This window comes from Garra rufa, chromosome 24 (genome assembly GCF_049309525.1).
Source record: "Garra rufa chromosome 24, GarRuf1.0, whole genome shotgun sequence".
Taxonomy (NCBI): Eukaryota; Metazoa; Chordata; class Actinopteri; order Cypriniformes; family Cyprinidae; genus Garra; species Garra rufa.
The window spans coordinates 9,421,928-9,436,772 of NC_133384.1; the positions used below are offsets into that span (position 1 = coordinate 9,421,928).

The 14,845-nt window shown below is 28.0% G+C and overlaps 1 protein-coding gene across 1 annotated transcript in view; it reads right to left on the minus strand.

The window, feature by feature from the left end:
• Positions 1-14,845, minus strand: part of piezo2a (piezo-type mechanosensitive ion channel component 2a) — a 235,552-nt gene that overhangs the window by 54,635 nt on the left and 166,072 nt on the right. The window contains 8 exon segments of the mRNA XM_073830385.1: positions 575-638; positions 640-734; positions 737-779; positions 1,321-1,521; positions 2,310-2,432; positions 2,518-2,694; positions 7,381-7,541; positions 13,392-13,609. Of these exon segments, the coding sequence (XP_073686486.1) occupies positions 575-638; positions 640-734; positions 737-779; positions 1,321-1,521; positions 2,310-2,432; positions 2,518-2,694; positions 7,381-7,541; positions 13,392-13,609 (1,082 nt within the window).

A 14,845-nucleotide genomic window follows, 5' to 3' on the forward strand; every position in this document is an offset into this window, starting at 1 on the left:
ATATATATATAATATATAATATAAATATATATATATATATATATATATATATATATATATATATATATATATATATATATATATTTTAACTATATATAACATGTTAACTATTATTTTTTTTATAATATCAATAGCATTTGTATTAAAACCATATTCACTGAATGTAATCCAAAAAAAATTTAAATAAAATAAAAAAATAAAGAATCAAATTGAATCAGGACATCTAATAATACCGCTTCCTCCAGTGGGAAAGTCCATCTCCTGTTGTCTCTGTGCAGATTTCTCTCCTGATTCAGACCAGACCCTCTTCACTGGAGGAAGCGTTATTATGGATCATGGACTCACAGTATTTTACTAAAAAACGTCTTAATGGTGGTTTTGTTTCAGCTTTTGTCTTCTCAAGAAGTTAACTGATGGACTGGAGTGTATTTGTGGAATATTATGATGTTTTTATCAGCTGTTTGGACTCTCATTCTGACGGCACCCATTCACTCCAGAGGATCCATTGGTGAGACAGTGATGGAATGACACTTTCCTTTAAGTGTTCCTTTAATCTAACACCTGTGTGACTCACCTGTGCAGGCAGCAGGAGGGATGCCGATGCACATCAGATACTGGAAGGCCAACATGCAAGACAGGGAAGCAGCAATACTTGGACCAGACGCGGGCGATGGCTTTTCTCCTGCGCTGATACATCACCGCGATCAGACCGAACGCGTGCAGCATGGCATAGAGTCCATCCGCTGGCCGATCACATTCACCGCTAACAGAAAACAGGTCTGGAGGAGCAACGTTCAGCCATGGGTTTCAAATTAGGATAATAATGAGTGCATCTGATAGCATCACTATACACCAATTAAAATTCAATATCCATCCAACCCTGATCCATTACCTTCACACTCTATTGTGGTTTATCTGTCTCAACAGTGTGTTAGCAATATGAGCTTCACATGATACATCTATTACAGACTGTCCAAGACAATAAATCAGTGTCTGTATAAAAACTGGCCCTCAAGGGGAGAACATGATTTAGCCAAGTAGGACACATTCGTGATCTTAAACATCAGCATATTAGAATGATTTCTGCAGAATTATGCGCACTGGAGACTGCAGTAATGATGCTGAAAATTCAGATTTGATCACAGAAATAAATTACAGTTTAACAGATATTCACATAGAAAACAGCTATATTCGATTCCAATATTATTTCACTATTTTTACTGTATTTTTGATCAAATAAATGCAGCCTTGGTGAGGCTTTATTAACAAAAAATGTTAGTGTATATATTTATTATATAACAGATGTCATGCTGATATTACCTCAAGACCAAATTTGTAGAAGAAGTAGTTGATGAAATATTTGGCGCAGTTGAAGATGCCGTCGTCCAGATGTTGTCGTGTGATGTTGTGAAATAAGGTTCTTGTGACCGGAGGAGTCAGGTTGTTTTTCATACGGTGGAAATCCTGGTGACGGTAAATGGTCACTTCAAACGCCAACAGAGCCAGCATTAGTAAGTTATTCTGTGTGGGGAACATAAACAAATAAATACATTAAAAAACAAATAAGTTAAGGATGATATCGAAGTGCTTGTAGGGTCTGAAATGAACAACCACAAGAGACGATGCAAGTATAAATCAGCATAATTAGGAGTTGCTTTAATAAATCTTGATCAAACTTGAAATAAAATAAACTGAAATGAAACAAAATATTACAAACTTTTTATTTAAGCGACATTTTTCATTTACATTAGTTTACGCTAATGTTCAAAAATATCTAAAACTGAAATAAAATTAATACAAACTACAAGAACTTCTAAAAATGACAAAAACACAAAATTACAAAAAAACTTGGAACTAAAATTACAATAGAAAAATTAGATCTCAATAAAACTAATATAACACTACTAAACACGAAATGTGACCAATTTGATTAAAATTTTTGATTTATTTTATTTTTTATTAATATTTTGAATCAGTTCATATTTAGTTTTTTTTTCCATCTTTCAGCTTTTTTCATTTTAGACAAGTCTTTCTAGACAAGTAACAATTATTGTCTTGTTTTCAGAAAAACAAAGTCAGAATTAAGGCGAGTTTTTGCTTAAAACAAGCAAAATAATCTGCCCATTGGGTAATCAAAAATAATCTTATTTCAAACGGAAAACAAGATTATTTTTCTTACCCCATTGGCAGATTATTTAGCTTGTTTCAAGCAAAAATGCACCTAATTTTGACTTGTTTTTTTCTTATTTTTAGACGCTAAACATGTGCTGGTGTATTGTTGAGTGTGTTTGTTCATCAGCAGCTCTTACCCTCAGATTCTCCAATAACGGAGAGAACTTCCTGAGGCCGATCCAGTTGGCGGGATCCACCGGTCCGCTGTAGAGCAGAGATTTGGCCATGTCTAAGCGCTGAGCGTCTGTGTAGTTCTCAGGCTGGAGGAGAGAATCACAGACTCGGTCAGAACAAGAGCATTTGTGTGTTCGGCGTGTGCTGATGAAGCAACAGAGAACGGCTCACCATGCTGCAGGTTCTGGAGTATGTGGATGGGTTGATGGAGGTGAGCTGGTACAGCATTTTACAGACGATGATGACGCAGGTCCAGACGGTGCAGACGCTAGACGCCAGCGGTCGAAACTGACTGAAAGGCAGAGCGAAGGCCCAGCTCACCAGAAACACGTAGTTAAACAGCGACACCTGATAGACACAAAACATGGGGTTGAGGAGGATGCAAAACCAGCTGTCGTTGGGTGTGATGGTTCACACTTTTGGAAATTTTGGAGTAGTTTTGTCACGATACCAAAATTTAGCCTTCGATATAAAACCTGACTACGCTGCAAAAAATGTTTGTTTTTTTTAATACGATTTTTTGTCTTGTTTCCAGCCAAAATATCTAAAACTTCTTAAATCAAGAAGGATTTTCTAGACAAGCAAAATTTATTGAAATAAGAATATTTTACTTAACCCGTTGGCAGATTATTTTGCTTGTTCTAAGCAAAAATCACTTAATTTTGACTTGTTTTTACTAAAAACAAGACAATCATTTTTACTGGCTGATTCAAGAATGTTTTAGATATTTTGGCTGGAAACAAGACTAAAAAATCCAGGTAAGAAAAACATTTTTTGCAGTGTAAAATATCTTAATGCTACTCCTGAACCGACGCTATGACAAAAACATAGAACAACAGAAAAAGTAACTGAATAACAGATTATGAAAATGGAGGTTATAGAAGCATAAAAATAAAAAAAAATCTAATTTTGTTATTTTATTTTTGTTATTATTTATAAGAACGTAGATGCAAGTTACAAACTAAAGGACAAATACAATAAAACAAAGACACAAATCAAATTAACAGGGCCCTATGAAATCTGTTTTATTTCTTCCCAAACTTTTATTTTGTTGTATTTTTCCAAATTTTGTTTTTTTGGATTCCGTTTTTTCTATTTAAATTTAAATAATTACATAAAAAATATTAATAAAAAAGCATGTATAATTAATTAAAATCATGAAACTTACACAATTTAATAGCAATTTAACAAGTGTAACAAAAATTATATTTTAAGGCCCTATAAAATGTTTTATTATTTCTCTCAAATTCAGTTTTTTCACAGAATTTTTATCAAATTCTGTGAAATTTTCCATTTTAATAGTTTTTTACATTTGAATAATTAAAAGCATGTCTTTGTAAATAGTTAATTTATTATATCATTTTTTTTACTCAGATGTTTTGTTTCCAGTCAAAATATAAAAAATTCTTAAATCAAGAAGGATTTTCTAGACAAGCAAAATTTATTGAAATAAGAATATTTTACTTAACCCGTTGGCAGATTATTTTGCTTGTTCTAAGCAAAAATCACTTAATTTTGACTTTTTTTTACTAAAAACAAGACAATCATTTTTACTTGCTGATTCAGGAATGTTTTAGATATTTTGGCTGGAAACAAGACTAAAAAATCCAGGTAAGAAAAGCATTTTTTGTAGTGTAAAATATCTTAATGCTACTCCTGAACCGACGCTATGACAAAAACATAGAACAACAGAAAAAGTAACTGAATAATAGATTATGAAAATGGAGGTTATAGAAGCATAAAAAAAAAAAATTGTTATTTTATTTTTGTTATTATTTATACGAACGTAGATGCAAGTTACAAACTAAAGGACAAATACAATAAAACAAAGACACAAATCAAATTAACAGGGCCCTATGAAATCTGTTTTATTTCTTCCCAAACTTTTATTTTGTTGTATTTTTCCAAATTTTGTTTTTTTGGATTCCGTTTTTTCTATTTAAATTTAAATAATTACATAAAAAATATTAATAAAAAAGCATGTATAATTAATTAAAATCATGAAACTTACACAATTTAATAGCAATTTAACAAGTGTAACAAAAATTATATTTTAAGGCCCTATAAAATGTTTTATTATTTCTCTCAAATTCAGTTTTTTCACAGAATTTTTATCAAATTCTGTGAAATTTTCCATTTTAATAGTTTTTTACATTTGAATAATTAAAAGCATGTCTTTGTAAATAGTTAATTTATTATATCATTTTTTTTACTCAGATGTTTTGTTTCCAGTCAAAATATAAAAAATTCTTAAATCAGGAAGGATTTTCTAGACAAGCAAAATTTATTGAAATAAGAATATTTTACTTAACCCGTTGGCAGATTATTTTGCTTGTTCTAAGCAAAAATCACTTAATTTTGACTTTTTTTTACTAAAAACAAGACAATCATTTTTACTTGCTGATTCAAGAATGTTTTAGATATTTTGGCTGGAAACAAGACTAAAAAATCCAGGTAAGAAAAGCATTTTTTGCAGTGTAAAATATCTTAATACTACTCCTGAACCGACGCTATGACAAAAACATAGAACAACAGAAAAAGTAACTGAATAATAGATTATGAAAATGGAGGTTATAGAAGCATAAAAAAAAAAAAAATTTGTTATTTTATTTTTGTTATTATTTATAAGAACGTAGATGCAAGTTACAAACTAAAGGACAAATACAATAAAACAAAGACACAAATCAAATTAACAGGGCCCTATGAAATCTGTTTTATTTCTTCCCAAACTTTTATTTTGTTGTATTTTTCCAAATTTTGTTTTTTTGGATTCCGTTTTTTCTATTTAAATTTTAATAATTACATAAAAATATTAATAAAAAAGCATGTATAATTAATTAAAATCATGAAACTTACACAATTTAATAGCAATTTAACAAGTGTAACAAAAATTATATTTTAAGGCCCTATAAAATATGTTTTATTATTTCTCTCAAATTCAGTTCTATTTTTATCAAACTCTGTGAAATTTTCCATTTTAATAGTTTTTTTTTACATTTGAATAATTAAAAGCATGTCTTTATAAATAATTAATTTATTATATCATTGTTTTACTCAGATGTTTTGTCTTGTTTCCAGTCAAAATATAAAAAAATCTTAAATCAAGAAGGATTTTCTAGACATGTCTTGTTTTCAGAAAAAAAGAAGCAAAATAATCCACCAGTGGGGTAAGAAAAATAATATAGTTTTCTGCTTGAAATAAGATTATATTGCTTACCCCATTGGCAGATTATTTTGCTTGTTTCAAGCAAAAACTCACTTAATTTTAACTTTTCCTGAAAACAAGACAATTATTTCTAATTGTCTAGAAAATGTTTGATTTAGGATTTTTTTTTTTAAATCTTCTAAAAATAAAATAAGAAAGTAAGCATTTTTGTGCAGTGTTGTGCATTTACAGTTTTCTAGTAAATAAATTCTGCTAAACAATTTGTCTGGTAAATATTTCTCAAATATTGTTTTAATAATATTTTGTTAGTAGTAGTAGCACTTTCATTACAAAATTAAGCAATATTTCTGTCAATTTAAATCCAAATTTTATTTTGACAGCATGCTGTGAAGACCTTTGGGTGTCTGTATATGATTTTACGATGTTTTTTTCTCAAAAGTAACGGTAAAATGCTCTCGCAGCATTTCTAGAGATTATGTTTATGTGCTCAAGTTCTCATATATTGAGTTGGCAGAGGCTGAAAACACCGCTAGTGTTCAGTATGTGTGCAAATTAAACTGCCATTAATTTATACAGAGACACGCAGAAAATGCAGGATTCATATTTAGATTAAAATTCTGTGACATTATGACTGTATCCCGCGATTCCATCCAGGTTTTCCGTGTCACAGTCATCATAGGGTTTTAAGTGAACAGTGTTTTACTCAAGAAATACGGCTCCTATCAAAACACATTCTTAAAGTTCCAGTACTAGTAAAATGCGGGATTGTACTGTTTTTAAAGGGATGGTTCGGAGTAGAATTGACTTCATTGCTATGCACTCCGAAGCCCATCTAAATACCCCATCCGAAGTTTTTTTTGCCTTAGTCAAACATTTATGGAGATATTAGAGTTTTTCGAATTGCTTGTTACAGGAGTGAATGGTACATGTGATGTATCTCGTAAATTGCACCACTAAACGTGGAAGTAATCTTACCAAACTTGTGCAGTAGTGTAAATAGGTTATGTACTCACAAAACGCTGCATCAGAACATTTGTAAGTCCACCATGAGTGTTTTAAAAACACGTTTTACCCGAGAACTACTAGTCTCAGAAACTACAAGTCGACGTCACTTCCCTGGTTTGAAAAAAGCACGTAAAAGTCCTCCTACTACATCTGTGTGCATGTCAACTTGTAGGAGGACTTTTACGTGCTTTTTTCAAACCAGGGAAGTGACGTCGACGTGTCGCCATTTGTAGTTTTTGAGACTAGTAGTTCTCGGGTAAAACGTGTTTTTAAAACACTCATGGTGGACTTACAAATGTTCTGATGCAGCGTTTTGTGAGTACATAACCTATTTACACTACTGTACAAGTTTGGTAAGATTACTTGCACGTTTAGTGGTGCAATTTACCAGATACATCACATGTCCCATTCACTCCTGTAACAAGCAATTCGAAAAACTCTAATATCTCCATAAATGTTTGACTAAGGTAAAAATAACTTCGGATGGGGTATTTACATGGGCTTCGGAGTGCATAGCAATGAAGTCAATTCTACTCCGAACCATCCTTTTAAAAGCAGGGGATTGTGATCCCTTTGTAATACTGGTATATTGTGCAACACTAGTTTAGAGAGGAAAAAAGTGTTTTAAAAAAATTATAGGTAACTATAATAACCAAGGGATGAGTGTCTCTCTTGCATCATGAATGATCATATTTGGAAGTCTGTGGCATTTAAAACATTGAAACCCCCTGATCTAGTCCAACTAGGTCAGGTGAGCATGCAGACCAGCTCAGACCAGCTAGAAACCACTACTACTTTGCTTCAGCTGGATTTTCCAAAAGAGGTCACGTTCACTTGAAGCTGAAGCTGTGATTGTTCCTCACCTCTTTGACTGAGACCCAGATGATGTAGGACGAGACGATCTTGATGATGTGAAGCTCCAGAAGCCACCAGATGAAGAGCTGCAGCTTCTGCACATATTCCAGGAACTTCAGGAACAGCACCGTCAGACGCTCCACCACCAGATGCCACTTATTCCTCAGCTCTTCACCAGACAAAAAAACATACATTACTTTTAAAAACTACAACAACGTACCAAGGCAATGCCAGTTTTTTTTTTTTTTTTTTAACTGTGTTTTGTTTTTAAATTTTAAATCAATTGACATATTCAGGAATTACTATAAAATGAGTGGAAAAATGGAATGAGTCCACATGAGTGTGGTTTTGAACTAAAATTATTTTATTACTGACGCTAAAATCAAATAAAATAATAAAAACAAGCTTTGACAGCTTAATATAAAATACGTTTGGCAAAGGCATGTAACATGACTGAAAATGACTGAAACTTAAGCTAAAATTAAAATGAAAATACACAAATAAAAGCTAATTTAAAATATTGTAATATTAAGATTATAATAACATTATAGAAATAATACTAAAATAACTTAATGCAAACAAAAGAGGTTCTGCAAACTGAATATGATGCACCCATATACTATACAACCTGGAAAAAAAAACTGTCTGTATTAATAATAAGTTAAATTAATAATAATAAATTGGCAGCTAATTGAAAGTTTAAATTTAAGTAGTAAAATTCCAACGACAAAAAATAAATTATTAAAGGTGAACAGAATATTGAAAACTTCACAAAAATGACTAAAACATAAACTAAAATTCAATTCAAAACTGAAAATATAAATATAAAATCTAATTCCAAATATTTATAAATATTATAATAGTAGAGAAATAATACTAAATTAACTAATGTGAACAAAAATAAGCTCTGCAACCTAAAAAGGATGTTCCTATATTGTTAATGAAATTAGAAACCTGAAAATGAAGTGCCTATAAAAACTAGTTAAAACTTGGTCGCGAAATAGAAATGTGGCCTGTAATAAAATGACCAGTTTCAAAGTTTTGGTTGAATACTAAAAACAAAATGAACCTGACTAGAATACAAAAACTTCACAAAAATGACTAAAACATAAACTAAAATTAAATTCAAAACGGAAAACATAAATATAAAACCTAATTCTAAATATTTATAAATATTATAATAGAAAAATAATAATTAAGCATAATAGATAAATAATACTAAAATATCTTCAAACTGCAATGTGAACAAAAATATGAATCTTAAAAAAGGAAGCATTATTGTTAACGAAATGTTGCTTTACCAACTAACTGAAATAAAGCAAGTTTAAGTTAAATACTAAAATGACTAAAAATTAAATGAAAAATAAAGCTCAAAAATGACTAAACTTACTGAAACAAACTAAAAACTAAATCTAAAAACATACAAATAAAATATTATAATAGTAACTGAAATAAAACTAAAGTAACACTAGTCTATATTGTCTGACAGTAACACACAGGTTCAGTGTGTCACATTCACACATGTGTAGAAAACATCTTTTTTTTTTTTACGCAAGCAGCTGATTCCAGTGAAGTACTAAAATAAGGAGCCTGCGCTGAGCCGTTTGTCAACATTATAATGGGCAAAATATCTCCAAATCCAAAACAGTCATAAAACATAGCCACCCCCAGATGAATCACAGCGACATGTTTCAGACATGTTTATGAAATACATAAAACACGGATAGCTGAGGAACAACAGTTTAGAAAAGCTAAGATCGACTCGCAGATGTTCTCTAGTACATACAGCTCACAGAAAACAACGTCAAACTCACTAAATAAGGCTAAGAAGAACAAACTAGATGCACCTGTACTGTTCAAATCTTAAAAACAATGGCAGTTTTTGAAATATTTAGATATTTAAAGTATATAATAAAGTAAAAATATAAGAAAGCTGAATAGAATATTAAAACGTAACAAAAATGACTAAAATTACTAAAACATAAACTAAAATTAAATTAAAAATGGAAAATATAAATTCAAAAAAATTCTTTTAACAGATATTATAATAGTAGAGAAATAATACTAAAATAACTAAAGTGAACAAAAATAAGCTCTGCAACCTGAAATGGATGCACCTATATTGGTAATGAAATAAAACTAAAATTACTAAAGATTAAAATTAAATTAATTATTAAAGGTGGATAGAATATAAAAACTTTACAAAAATGACTCAAACATAAACTAAAATTAAATTAAAAACTGAACATATAAATATAAAACCTAATTCAAAATCTTAATAAATATTATAATAGTAGAGAAATAACTAAAGTGAACAAAACTAAGCTCTGCAACTGAAAAGGATGCACCTATATTGTTAATGAAATAAAACCAAAATGACTAAAGATTTAAATTAAATTAATTATTAAAGGTGAATAGAATATAAAAACTTCAGTAAAATTACTAAAACATAAAATAATATTAAATTCAAAATGGAAAAAATAAATAAAAATTCTAATTAAAAATGTTAATAAATATTATAATTGTACAGAAATAATACTAAAATAATTTAAGTGAAAATAAAATGCTCTGCAACCTGAAAAGGATGCACCTATATTGTTAATGAAATTAGAAATAAAAAAAAGTTTAAGTAAAAAACTAAAATGACTAAAGATTAAAATTAAATAAATTATTAAAGGTGAATAGAATATAAAAAATTCACTAAATTACTAAAATTACTCAAACTAACTAAAATAAAATTAAAAACTGAAAATAAAAATATAAAACCTAATTCTAATATTTATAAATATTATAATAGTAGAGAATCAATACTAAAATAACTAACGTGAACAAAAACAAGCTCTGCAACCTGAAAAGGATGCACCTATATTGGTAATAAAAATTATAAATAAATAAATAAATAAATAAATAAAATGACTAAAGATTAAAATTAAATAAATTATTAAAGGTGAATAGAATATAAAAATTTCACTAAAATTACTAAAAACATAAAATAATATTAAATTCAAAATGGAAAAAATAAATAAAAATTCTAATTAAAAATGTTAATAAATATTATAATTGTACAGAAATAATACTAAAATAATTTAAGTGAAAATAAAATGCTCTGCAACCTGAAAAGGATGCATCTATATTGTTAATGAAATTAGAAATAAAAAAAAAGTTTAAGTAAAAAAACTAAAATGAATCAATACTAAAATAAATAAAGTGAACAAAAACAAGCTCTGCAACCTGAAAAGGATGCACTTATATTGGTAATAAAAATTATATAAAAAAAAAAAATAATAATAATAATAAAATGACTAAAGATTAAAATTAAATAAATTATTAAAGGTGAATAGAATATAAAAACTTCACTAAATTACTCAAACTAACTAAAATAAAATTAAAAACTGAAAATAAAAATATAAAACCTAATTCTAAATATTTATAAATATTATAATAGTAGAGAATCAATACTAAAATAACTAACGTGAACAAAAACAAGCTCTGCAACCTGAAAAGGATGCACCTATATTGGTAATAAAAATTATATAAAAAAAAAAAATAATAATAATAATAAAATGACTAAAGATTAAAATTAAATAAATTATTAAAGGTGAATAGAATATAAAAACTTCACTAAATTACTCAAATTACTCAAACTAACTAAAATAAAATTAAAAACTGAAAATAAAAATATAAAACCTAATTCTAAATATTTATAAATATTATAATAGTAGAGAATCGATACTAAAATAACTAACGTGAACAAAAACAAGCTCTGCAACCTGAAAAGGATGCACCTATATTGGTAATAAAAATTATAAATAAATAAATAAATAAATAAAATGACTAAAGATTAAAATTAAATAAATTATTAAAGGTGAATAGAATATAAAAACTTCACTAAATTACTAAAATTACTTAAACTAACTAAAATAAAATTAAAAACTGAAACTAAAAATATAAAACCTAATTCTAAATATTTATAAATATTATAATAGTATAGAGAAATAATACTAAAATAACTAACGTGAACAAAACGAGAAACTACTCAGCCTAAAATAGATGCACCTGCACTGTTCAAATCTTAAAAACAGTGATTGTTTTTTGAAAGCTGTAGATGTTTAAAGTGTATAATCTTTATTCAATCCAGTCAAAAGCAGGCACTGAAGACTTTAGCAGTGTGAAAGACAGCATATCGGCTGACTGTTAAAGTGTTTACACATTAAACAAGTCTAGCCGTTTTTATTCTGGTCTGTTTGCTGTGCTGGCCCCGTCCTGCTCCTTCACGCCAATAAAAGCCTCTTCCAGTTGTATCGCTCCAGGGAGAGCCACCAATATATTCACATTCTCATTATAGCCAGGATATAAAAGATGATTTGGTCTTGCAATTTAATTTCATAGGTTAATTCAGATGATACCATCTGCAGGGATATGAGCCGCTTTTACTGCATTACTCTTCAGTGAACATTAACAGAGTGTTAAATGTTTAGTGTACTTTAGTTTCCAAACTTCCTTCTTAGTTTAGATTAGCAGAGATTAAATATGACACACTGCATTTCTATTTGAAGGAACTGAATTCGTTTTTCTCAAATTATATTTATGGGTTTGTGCAAACCTACAGTTTTGATTTTGATTTTTCCTAAAAGCATAAGAAATTTTAAGTTAAATTAAAGTTGTTTTTCTAAAAAAAAAATATTAAAAAGTTTTCTGTTTAATTTCATTGCATTTTTGTTTGTGTTTTTCTGAGCAAAAAATTAAAATAACATACATTTTTCCTTAATTTACAGAAGGCACCCACTAAAATTGCATTTAGTGTAACAATCTTGTCATGCTTATTTGTCATATTTACAAAAAAAATCAATTTAAGACAAATTAAAAGACAAATTAGTTGTAATTCTACATTTTTGAAATGTGCCACTTTCCTAGGTTTTGCCTATTTGTCAAGTAAAAATGTTTTACTCATTTCAAACACAATAAAATGTAATATGCTCCCTTATTCTTTTATATATTTTAATATGTACAAGTCAGAATACGCATGTTGTTTTGAACTTTTACATAAATATTGTTACACTGAATGACAATGTAACATTGTTTCAACCAAATTTTGACATTTTATTCTCCATAAACTTATTTGAAACCTTAAAAGTAGACACTTTACTTACATTTAATGTGCTTTCCATGGACTAAAATCACTTTGGTAAATTTCTTTTGACATCTTAACATTTGACCCTCATACAAAGTTAAAAGAATATTTATTATTATATAACATTATATTATGCTACTTAATGCAAGTCAATATATCATTTTTTTAATACATTTTAATTTAATAATGAGCAAACAAATAAATAAATAAATAAATAGCAACTCTTTTTTTTTTTTACAGCCATTTATTTATAAATATATAAATTATATTTATGGTTTTGACCAAACCTTAGATTTTGTTTTTTTATTAATCAGACTAAAAAGACTTAGTTTTATATTATGTTTTCTTTAGACATAAGCCAAAATGGTTTCCTTGAATTATTTCTATGAGGAGTGCATTGCAAACTTTTCTTACTTAGATTTTTTTGTCTTGTTTCCAGCCAAAATATCAAAAAAATTCTTAAATCAAGAAGGTTTTTTAGAAAAGTAAAAACTATTTTCTTGTTTTCAGAAAAAAAAAAACAATTAAAATGAAGTGAGTTTTTGCTTAGAACAAGCTAAATAATCTGCCAATGGGGTAAGAAAATAAAATCTTATTTCAAACAGATTATTTTGCTTGTTTCAAGCAAAAACATACTTAATTTTGACTTGTTTTTCCTGAAAACAAGACAATAATTTTTACTCGTTTAGAAAATCCTTCTTGATTTAAGAATTTTTTAATATTTTGGCTGGAAACAAGACAAAAAATCGAAGTAAGAAAAGCATTTTTTTGCAGTGTGTTATTTGCTTTTTGACAAAAGGAACAAAACTGCATGATTTCTGATAATAAATTACACAGTTGTTTCATTTTTTTCAGTGTATCTGCACAAAATCTGCTTGTCAAATGTACCTGATCCCTGGTTTGGCACAGGATCTGCTGTCATCGGGCAGCTGAAGGTTTCAGGCATAAAATGTGGCTCAGAGATTTTCTCTTCCTCTCTGTGTTTAACATCATCTTCCTCTTTCTCCAGGTCTACTCTCTCCTCAAGCTCCTCTTCGCTTATGGAGGAGCTGAACGAAGGTTTGACCATGGAAATGTCCACCAGACTGCCATCCAGATGAACAAGCCTGACAATGAAGGAAAACACATTAATTTGCTGATTCAAAATAATTTTACCCAAAAGTATTAAACATAACCACTGCTGAGGTTAAAAATAATAATAGTCCTGACTTTTCCATGTTTTGTGTTGGTTTTACAGCACTGAATCACATATGGATTTATTTATTTAGACAGAGATCAAAAGGAAAGAAAATGACTAAAACATCTTTACAAACTGATCTATTATAATTCAGAAATGCAGAATTAATAAATATTAATTATTCTGTTACAATTATTATATTACAATAATCTTTAATAATAATAATACAAAGAATAAGGAGAAGAAGAATGATACTTTTAACTTAAAAATAAAGGCATGTAGAAATGTTGCTTTGGCAACTAATTGAAATTAAATAATTTTAGAGTACAACACTTGCATTTCTTAAATTTAAAGTGCAAAAAATGTAAAATAAAATATGACAAAATACAAAGAAAAAAAGACAAAAAAGCATAAAATTACTAAAACCAAAATGGTAACATGAACGAAGCATAAAAAACACAGCATTTATTAATCTTAGTTCATATTAATTTCAACATTTATTAATGCATTATTAAAATTACAAGTTGTGTTTATTAACATCAGTTAATGCACTGTGAACAAAGTGTATTAATACTATTATATTTTTAAATAAAAAGGGAGTATTAAGTAAAAATACAATAATTTTACAGTAAACTTGACCCTCATACAAAGTAATATGAATATTTATTATTATAAAAGACAACATGTTTTCTTTAGGAATAAGCCAAAAATGTTACTTAATGCAAGTCAATATAATAATATTAGAATTTTTACAAATTTATTTAAAAAACAAAGAGCAAATAAATAAATAGCAACTACTCTTTTTTTATTTATACATAAATAAATTATATTTATGGTTTTGACCAAATCTTACATTTAGTTTATATATATATATATATATATATATATATATATATATATATATATATATATATATATATATATATAGAAATCGTATATAGTATTACAGTTTGCCATTATAAAACGGTAATTGTGCATTAACAGCTGTCAACCATGTTGGTTTGCAAATGAGTGGTTTGAACTTTTTTTTATTGTAAAGCAAAGCCAGCATATCTGGCCAACAATACCTATATACAAGCCAGGGGATGCCTTTAATAAAAAAAATAATAAAAAAAAAATGTAAAAAAAAAAAATAATAATTTAAATAAAGAAATATAAAATTAAA